Below are 9,318 nucleotides of genomic sequence, written 5' to 3'. Positions count from 1 at the left end.
GAGCAATAAAACCTCCCTGCCCTGTGTGAACTCCTATAGCAAGATGGACAGTAGAGACTAATATTCCATAACCACTATGGGAAACTGTTATACTGAGGTACACTCCATACAGTATTTTTGCAAATGTAACATGAGTATGTTTGAACAAATTTCTTTTTCCACATTCCCTACCTTTTTAGATGAAAAGTGACTTTGTTAGGTGTCTTTCCACATCTCTGATTGGCTGGGTTGTTGAGGGGAGGAATCAGGTGGGTGGGCACCATCTTGTTCAGGCTCTGTGCTATTTGGGCTCTATGCTGTCCTGCCATCGTAACATATTCCTGGATCAGTTGCTCCCTCCTGCAACCATGAAGATCACCTTGGTGACCATCGCTGTGGCGATGCTCTTGATGGACGTCTGTGCAGACATCCAGCCTCAGAAGAACTTTGACCTTAAGAGGGTGAGAGGAACTTTTGGCTGTATTTGTGTCTGACTATCTTGAGAATGGAAAAGCTCTGATGTAGTTGCGCTGGTGCAGTGGATAAGATGGGGCACAAACTCCACCATGTACTTCGTCTCAACATTATCTAACTAGCTCAAATATGGTCTTTTAAGTTATTCAGTTGTAATTGCTGACTTTAAAGTGAACTGGCACAGAACTGAAAAAATCCAACTTTGCTAGTGTGAAGAGAGAATAACATTTGAATGACTTCCCAACACTCTCCAACAGACTAATGTTTAACGAGGTTCAAGTGACAGAGAGGTGGCGCTATACATTTTTGCTGAGTTTTTGTTAAAACAAGAATCTCAATTTGTAGTTTAATCCATTCACATTACAAAAAAAACAGCCCTCAAGAAAATGGATTAGTTTGATATGACTGAGTGGACTTCTTTCCAAGTGTGTACATTCTTGAAGTGTTGCTTCATCTTTTTTTAAAAAATGACTACTTTCCTGCAGATATTGAAGCACTTTAGAATTAGAGTTCACAGCAGTTTGATTAGAATGAATTGTTAGTGTAAGGGTCAGACCAACTGTGGTTTAGCAACATTAACACAAGGCCTTTCTGACCTTTATATTAACAGTACTAAACAGACGGAAGTGTTTTGTTGTCTTTATATAAGAAATGCTAGTACATTCACCCGGACTCTAAAGATGCCACCAGCCCTAATCCATTAAGATACCCTGTCAGAGAAAATACACACAATACACACACTTTAAATCAACATATAGACATCAGTGTTGAAAATATGATGTGATCCCAGCTGTGTCTTTACGTGAGGAGTGGCCGTCCATGATGGAACGTCAGATTGGCATACCGAGAGAGAAGTCGAGATGTTAGGATCTGAGGGAGAGAGGGAACATTGTGGTTGAGTGTGATTAGTATCCAAGACAGGGAAGATCGTGGTCGAGTATGATTAGTATCCAAGACAGGGAAGATCGTGGTCGAGTATGATTAGTATCCAAGACAGGGAAGATCGTGGTCGAGTATGATTAGTATCCAAGACAGGGAAGATCGTGGTCGAGTGTGATTAGTATCCAAGACAGGGAAGATCGTGGTCGAGTATGATTAGTATCCAAGACAGGGAAGATCGTGGTCGAGTGTGATTAGTATCCAAGACAGGGAAGATCGTGGTCCAGTATGATTAGTATCCAAGACAGGGAAGATCGTGGTCCAGTATGATTAGTATCCGAGAGAGGGAGCATCGTGGTCGAGTGTGACATAGTATCCGAGAGAGGGAGCATCGTGGTCGAGTGTGACATAGTATCCGAGAGAGGGAACATCGTGGCCGAGTGTGACATAGTATCCGAGAGAGGGAACATCGTGGCCGAGTGTGACATAGTATCCGAGAGAGGGAGCATCGTGGTCGAGTGTGACATAGTATCCGAGAGAGGGAACATCGTGGTCGAGTGTGACATAGTATCCGAGAGAGGGAGCATCGTGGTCGAGTGTGACATAGTATCCGAGAGAGGGAGCATCGTGGTCGAGTGTGACATAGTATCCCAGAGAGGGAGCATCGTGGTCGAGTGTGATATAGTATCCGAGAGAGGGAACATCGTGGTCGAGTGTGACATAGTATCCGAGAGAGGGAGCATCGTGGTCGAGTGTGACATAGTATCCGAGAGAGGGAACATCGTGGTCGAGTGTGACATAGTATCCGAGAGAGGGAACATCGTGGTCGAGTGTGACATAGTATCCGAGAGAGGGAGCATCGTGGTCGAGTGTGACATAGTATCCGAGAGAGGGAGCATCGTGGTCGAGTGTGACATAGTATCCGAGAGAGGGAGCATCGTGGTCGAGTGTGACATAGTATCCGAGAGAGGGAGCATCGTGGTCGAGTGTGACATAGTATCCGAGAGAGGGAGCATCGTGGTCGAGTGTGACATAGTATCCGAGAGAGGGAGCATCGTGGTCGAGTGTGACATAGTATCCGAGAGAGGGAGCATCGTGGTCGAGTGTGACATAGTATCCGAGAGAGGGAGCATCGTGGTCGAGTGTGACATAGTATCCGAGAGAGGGAGCATCGTGGTCGAGTGTGACATAGTATCCGAGAGAGGGAGCATCGTGGTCGAGTGTGACATAGTATCCGAGAGAGGGAACATCGTGGTCGAGTGTGAGTGTGACATAGTATCCGAGAGAGGGAACATCGTGGTCGAGTGTGACATAGTATCCGAGAGAGGGAAGTCTTGTTGGGTCAAGACCTTGTCCAGAGAGCAACTACAAAGGGGAAAAGGAGATGTCCAAGCATTAATCTTCGTGTGTGGTACAGCTGTGGAGAGGCTGTAGGGAACAGAGATGACACTTGATGAGAACTTGTGGATTCCTGTAGGAAGGAGTCACACAACCTCCATGCTGGATGCCAAGACTAGAAAGAATGGATAAGAGAATACTGTGGCTAATACTGAGCTGTGAAAGGCAGCAGAGATTGAACAGGATATCAATCAAAGATAGACTGGAAGAAGGCGGTTTTGGAAACATTGGCTTGTGTCGACACACAAGTCCACAAGGAGAAGCATGGTCAAGGTTGAAATTGGGTTAAAATAGGGTTGGACTGCTTAATAGTTTTATTTTGGTCTGGTTGAACAGGTCTTGAGTTTGTTTTTACCTCAGCAAACTTTTCTATGCTGTGGTCCAGGAAGGTCTTGAACTGGCTTGTGCAAGGCTTGAAGACCACCCAGAGAGTCAAAGGAGGGGTGTTAGTGCATTTTTTGTGTGTGTGTGTGTGTGTGTGTGTGTGTGTGTGTGTGTGTGTGTGTGTGTGTGTGTGTGTGTGTGTGTGTGTGCGTGCGTGCGCGCGTGCGTGCGCTAGAGAACACATTGTCACTGAATCTTCTAAAATACTACATTTAAGAGCTTTGTACAAAGACTTGCATAAATGCCCTGATGTTTTTCCTGAATCCAGTTTTGATAGGTTTAAAAGTAATATATAGTGAGTGTGAGTGTGTGTGTGTGTGTGTGTGTGTGTGTGTGTGTGTGTGTGTGTGCGTGCTAAGTTTGCAGGGAAATGGTACCGTGTTGGGCTGGCCTATAGCTCTCCAAGCTTTGCTAGGTACAGAAGTAAGCTCACAGTCACCATGGGGATAGTGGAACCAAAGGAGAATGGTGATGTCGATATGACACTGTGGGACACACAGTAAGTGGCCTCACCTCTGTAACAGTTATTGGCTTGTTATGAAAGATGATCATCTTTAACTCCAGTCAGATAATAATCCTGATCTGATGTTTATATGATTAAGAGTTACACTGTTACATTACTTTCAGTGCTACTGACGTGTAAAAATAGGTCCCTTTCTCTGTCTGCAGGTCGTCAGACTGTAAGAGCAAACTATACACGTACAAGAAGACAGCTATGGCTGGAGTCTTCACATATTTCAGCTCACGTTAGTAGAACTACACCGAGATTTCAATTCTATACTGAGTGACATTAGAAGTGAGCCCTCCAATGCATTAAAAATTGCTCACATAGTTAAAAATGTACAGAAGCTGGTGGGATGTGACAAAAGGTAGAAAGGGGGCGGGGCCCCCAGTTCACGTGTGGAAGGGGCGGGGCCCCCAGTAAACATGTGGAAGGGATGGGCCCTCAGTAAACCCCATTTACCAGTTTTCACCTATTTAACTAAAATAATTCATTATCCTTTTTTGAGTTTAGAGGCTGAATCTGTGTTCAGAAATGTCTCTAATTGTTATTTTATTGCAGGTCATAACAGGGTGAAAGATATCACTGTGATTGAGACTAACTACACAGAGTATGCTTTGATTTTCAAACACAAGAAGTTTAACAAGGAGTACTCACAGGTGTCTCTTTATGGTAAGTTAACACCACACATACCACCACACACAGTACTCACAAGCAGTAGCTCTCTTCATGTGAATAAAGATTAAATCCTGCAAGGTTAGAACTGCTACCTCACAGCTGCAGGGACCTGGGGTTTTTGTGTGTGTGTGTGTGTGTGTGTGTGTGTGCGCGTGCGTGTGTGTGCATGCGTGCGTGCGTAGGCACATGCGTATGACCTCAGGAGGTGTTATGTATCCTAAAGCCTTTCATTTCTGTATAGGTCGTACTCAGAAGTTGAGGCCAGAGTTGACTGAGAAGTTCAAAAAATTTGCCAAGCAACATGGATTCCCTGAGGATTTTATTCTGACCCCAACACCAGCAGGTATGTGAATGTTAACCTTTACAGTGTTCTTATAAATACAGCAGTATCTGAATATTAACCTTTATAGTGTTTATAAATGCAGCAGTATGTGAATATTAACCTTTACAGTGTTCTTATAAATACAGCAGTATCTGAATATTAACCTTTATAGTGTTCTTATAAATACAGCAGTATCTGAATATTAACCTTTATAGTGTTCTTATAAATGCAGCAGTATGTGAATGTTAACCTTTTAGAAATGCAGCAGTATGTGAATGTTAACCTTTTAGAAATGCAGCAGTATGTGAATGTTAACCTTTTATAAATACAGCAGTATGTGAATGTTAACCTTTTAGAAATGCAGCAGTATGTGAATGTTAACCTTTTATACATGCAGCAGTATGTGAATGTTAACCTTTTATACATGCAGCAGTATGTGAATGTTAACCTTTTATACATGCAGCAGTATGTGAATGTTAACCTTTTATAAATGCAGCAGTATGTGAATGTTAACCTTTTATAAATGCAGCAGTATTGTCTTCACATGGAATCTCTACATCACCTTTTTTCCATTTTTCTTAGACAACTGTCCTCTCGTGGGTCAATAGGTGGGTACAAACATATACCAAGGCAGTGAGATTTTTTTGATTTTTTTAGAATAGCTAATATTCTTAAAATAAACAAGTAAAAAGGAGGAAATTCAGTACTATCTGCATTTCTCTGTATTTTATGACCCTGTTAAACATCGCTGGAAATTTGAGATCTTTGGTAATCAGTTATGATGGGGTCCAAGAAGTCTATTGTGAATACAGTTTACATGATAACATTATAATCCTCATGTTTCCTTTTTCTTCTTCCAGTGTTGCATTATGCTGCAGTGTACAGCTCGAGCATTATCATCTTACAGGCATACATGCACATACACAGAGATACGTGCACACAGAGATACGTGCACACAGAGATACGTGCAAACACACAGACACATCTGCTGGAGAGACTGGAGCAACTTCAATATTAAATTGTACTGTTCAAAATTTTCATTCTAAACACAAAGAAAACACCTAAAACTCCTTACACATCAACTGTTTAAACACCCAGGAAACACCATACCTTTTCACCCAATCACCTATATCTTCATAAAGTAAATATAATAACATTGTTGCATTGTTTGATTATATTAGTGGCTGTCAGTTGTTACTAAAGGAAACAAAGATTGATTTTGGTTCACCATTGGTTGTCTGTATATTGCTTTGGTGTGTGGGTGTGTGTTTGTTTGTTATGGGAGGTGTTCGTTTGCATATGTATGAGGTTGTCATGTTGGTGTTTCTGATTAATACATGATGTTACAAATGTTAAAAACCAGTTTAACTACAGAACTGATGTGTAGTGCAACCTGATTTCTCAACAGGTCATTAGAAGTAGGGTCAATGTTTTTGTGTGCGTGCGTGCGTGCGGGCGTGCGGGAGAGGAAGAGAGGATGAAAAAGAAAGAAAAATAACACATTCCATAGAAATGATTTAAAGAGATTGATCCTCAGTGTTATTTTCGTGCTGCTTCCTGCTCTACCATCCTAGTGCTAAAATTAGGAGAAATCTAGACAGATTTGTCCCAGCAGATTGTACGTCTTCCTAAAGCACTTTGTGTTGCAGATATTCCCATGAAACCTACTGCCGTAGAGTCTATCCGTCACAGTCCATTAAACAGATTTAGTGCGTATTAACTTTAAAACCTATTTTGCTCAGTCTTCTCCAAACAGTGGACAGAAGTGATGAGTCAATGCAGAGATGAGAAGACCTTTGCTCTGTTTTGTTGGTTTGAGCTGCTTTCTCACTGGGGCCAAAGCACACATACCCTGCAGGACAATGTCCTTCCCAAGAGGAGGAGGAGGAGGGAGTTAAGAGAAAGGTGCTAGTTCTCATCTGGCCAAAGGAGCTTCGAGCCTCAGTCGGACCTGAGAAGAACAGCAATGCTTCCCGTGTTTGTGGTTCTGCTTCTCGGGTGTGTGGAGTTTCTCCACGCTGGACCCTTGGCTTCAGAACCAGCATTTCAAACCCAGGAGAACTTCGACCTAAACAGGGTAAGCAGCCCTCCAAGACCTGCACTTAGTAAAAAAGATCACAATTTTCTGTATTTTTTTAGTTTTTGGAGGTTTCTGTTTCCAGATCAAACGATCTTTCACATCAGATGATATAGACAGTTAAAGAGCAGGGTAACTGATGAATTCTGAAACAAAACTTTCCTCCTTTCCTGCGTTCCTTGTGTATTAAGATAGACTGTGCTGTCCCGTGTTTTAATCAATATCTGCAGTAGCTGATCTGTCCCCTGCTCGTCCGGCTGTAACCAGAATGACATGATCAAAGAGCAAAAGCAGTCTGTTTACGTATGAGTATTGCCCAGTGCTCATGCATGGATGTGTGATTATGCAGTAATGATCCTAATTTAGTTTAAGGGAGTGCTTGGAATGGAACTGATTTCTTTGTGTCAGTGGCACGCAACTGAATTGATGCGTCATTTGCACCTGAACCTACACCCTTTGGAAGATTTCCAAACTATCTTTTACCTGAACTACTCCCAGCACATAGGAAAATCTCACACACACACACACACACACACACATATATACATACATATATAAAATCAGCTGTGGTGTGGTGTTGCTGGCAGTTGTTGGGGAAATGGTATGACATCGCTTCGGCCTCTGACTGCCCCTGGAGACGCAAACACAAAACACATTCCCTGGTGGGTTCCCTGGAGCTGCAGCGCAGCGACTCCCCGAACACACTGGACATGACACGCACCATGTCCAGGTACAACTCCACACACAGACCCCAGTTCTCGTGACGTTCCAGTGAGTGTGAACGGTCGGTGAAGATGTCTTAAAGGTGTATGTCTGATGCTGCTTCCATAGACAGGGCGTGTGTAAGGTGATTACTGGCAGCTACGAGCTGACCGAGACCCCGGGACGGTTCTACTACCACAGTGTCAGTAAGTACGGGCTAGTCCTGCCGATCCGTGTCCCACATTCTGTCTACATGAGAACTCCATTCAAACGTCAGTAAAAAAAAAACACTCAACTTGAGTGATTCAAAAATAAATCAGCAAAATAACTAAAAATAAATAACTAAAAAATAAAAATTATCTCCTGAGAAATCCATACTGTGCAGAGAAGCTAAGTGTATTAGAGTAAGCAGAGTGCCTGTGTCTGCACAGAGTGGTCAGCCGACGTGGACGCCTACGTCGTGCACACCAACTATGACGAGTACGCTCTGGTCATCATGCTGCAACAGCAGCGTCACGGCAACAAAACCACATCGGTGAAGCTGTACGGTGAGCGATGCTTGCAGCCCCTCTTGTGGGTCCTCACACTGATAAAGGAGGTCATTCTCTCACGCCATCGTTCACATGTCACAAGTCACATGTCACTGGTTTCCATGCTAAGTAGTGAGGAGTGCAAGCCTGGGCCGGTTTTCTAGTTTTCTTTAATCCACCTGAGTTTTCTAGTTTTCCATACTCGAACCCACCTGATCGTTCTAGTTTGTCATACTTTATCCCACCTGATCTTTGGTGAATGAGAGCAGATGCCTAAATGTACAGGGCAGTGTCAGAACTGACAGAGAGAGCCAGAGTAGTATGGAGATGATCGAGTTTGGACGTTAGGGTCGGTATCGCCCCTGCAGGTCGTCAAAGGGAATTGCGGCCCACCCTGATAGAAGATTTCAAGACCCTGGTGGCTGAGCAGGGAATGAGTGCAGATACCATCTCCATTAAAGAGAACAAAGGTACACACACAAAAACACATACAAGCTTGTATGCATTCACACACACACACAAGAAATGTAAACAAACATGACCTCACTACCTCCTTTTTGCTCTCTCTCTCTCTCTCTCTCTCTCTCTCTCTCTCTCTCTCTCTCTGCCCTCAGGTGATTGTGTTCCAGGGCAACAGACTAACACACCGCCTGAGACAAAGGTAAAAACATGTCACCAGGCAATTTACGTGCGACCCCAACATCCCAACACGGCCTTAAAATGTTTGCTTGAGAACAATAACGCAAGTGACTAAACGGAATTAGAAGAAAACAAGGACGAGATGATCTCAGAGGTGCAGGAAGCACCTACCTACACGCTGGATCTGCTCCTCTCAGTCAGCGCTGGTCTCAGAGCCTCTCTGCTGGTGCCACAAAACCAGGCTGCTTCAGAGTTTTCTGAGTCAGGCTTTCTCTGTGTGCTATCCAGCTGCGTTGGGGACTGGTCTCTTAAACAGCTAAAAACACTTCTCACTAAAGGAAAAGTTATTTGCTCACTGCTGTGAACACTACACAACTACACGCGGCCTGTTCCGATGGACAGGTGTGCCACAGTCAGTAAAGCTGCAGTGTAAAGTGACCAACCCAGTGTTGCTCCGTGTGTTCCATGCTGATCCGTCTAGCCAAGGGCGAGAAGAACTGCGGCGTTGCCGACCGTGGAGGAAGGTTCCGGAGATGACATGCCTGTGTTTCGAGGAGCGGGTGAGCCAACGCTCTGGTTCCATTTCTCTCTTCTGTTTATATTCCTGTACCATTATTTGCTAACTGTTTGCGTGCGTGTGTAGAGTCCTGCACTGCTAAGCAGGACACAGGGCCCTGTTTTGGGATGTTCCAGCGTTTCTCCTATAACTCCTCCCTCATGGCGTGCCAGCAATTTGTGTATGGAGGTTGCATGG

At 43.9% G+C, this 9,318-nt stretch overlaps 2 protein-coding genes across 2 annotated transcripts in view; both read left to right on the top strand.

Annotated features, from left to right (window-relative positions):
- The first annotated feature begins 77 nt into the window (after positions 1–77).
- Positions 78–6,390, top strand: ptgdsa (prostaglandin D2 synthase a). The gene is made up of 7 exons (XM_027007818.3): positions 78–440; positions 3,474–3,613; positions 3,784–3,860; positions 4,178–4,288; positions 4,536–4,637; positions 5,199–5,224; positions 5,477–6,390. The coding sequence occupies exons 1-6, from the start codon at positions 180–182 to the stop codon at positions 5,222–5,224; spliced, it is 717 nt and encodes a 238-aa protein (XP_026863619.3). The 5' UTR covers positions 78–179; the 3' UTR covers positions 5,477–6,390.
- A 143-nt stretch (positions 6,391–6,533) lies between these two features.
- The window catches only part of ambp (alpha-1-microglobulin/bikunin precursor), a 3,739-nt gene continuing 954 nt past the window's right edge, over positions 6,534–9,318 (top strand). Inside the window, exons 1-8 of the mRNA XM_027007806.3 lie at positions 6,534–6,693; positions 7,281–7,423; positions 7,525–7,601; positions 7,827–7,943; positions 8,294–8,395; positions 8,540–8,586; positions 9,046–9,124; positions 9,208–9,318. The exon at positions 9,208–9,318 is cut by the window's right edge and continues 57 nt beyond it. Of these exons, the coding sequence (XP_026863607.2) occupies positions 6,583–6,693; positions 7,281–7,423; positions 7,525–7,601; positions 7,827–7,943; positions 8,294–8,395; positions 8,540–8,586; positions 9,046–9,124; positions 9,208–9,318 (787 nt within the window). The 5' untranslated portion in view covers positions 6,534–6,582. The remainder of the gene's footprint in view (positions 6,694–7,280; positions 7,424–7,524; positions 7,602–7,826; positions 7,944–8,293; positions 8,396–8,539; positions 8,587–9,045; positions 9,125–9,207) is intronic.

This window comes from Electrophorus electricus, chromosome 19 (assembly GCF_041902795.1).
Source record: "Electrophorus electricus isolate QZ-2024a chromosome 19, ASM4190279v1, whole genome shotgun sequence".
NCBI lineage: Eukaryota > Metazoa > Chordata > Actinopteri > Gymnotiformes > Gymnotidae > Electrophorus > Electrophorus electricus.
The sequence above is the reverse complement of the archived record's forward strand: the minus strand, read 5'-3'. Positions and strand labels throughout refer to the sequence as shown.

Excerpts from the sequence above, each read along its gene's own strand:
- ptgdsa (XM_027007818.3), top strand. The coding sequence starts at position 180 with ATGAAAAGTGACTTTGTTAGGTGTCTTTCCACATCTCTGATTGGCTGG. Across the intron at positions 3,861-4,177 it reads CTTCACATATTTCAGCTCAC|GTCATAACAGGGTGAAAGAT; the intron begins GTTAGTAGAACT and ends ATTTTATTGCAG. Across the intron at positions 4,289-4,535 it reads CTCACAGGTGTCTCTTTATG|GTCGTACTCAGAAGTTGAGG; the intron begins GTAAGTTAACAC and ends ATTTCTGTATAG.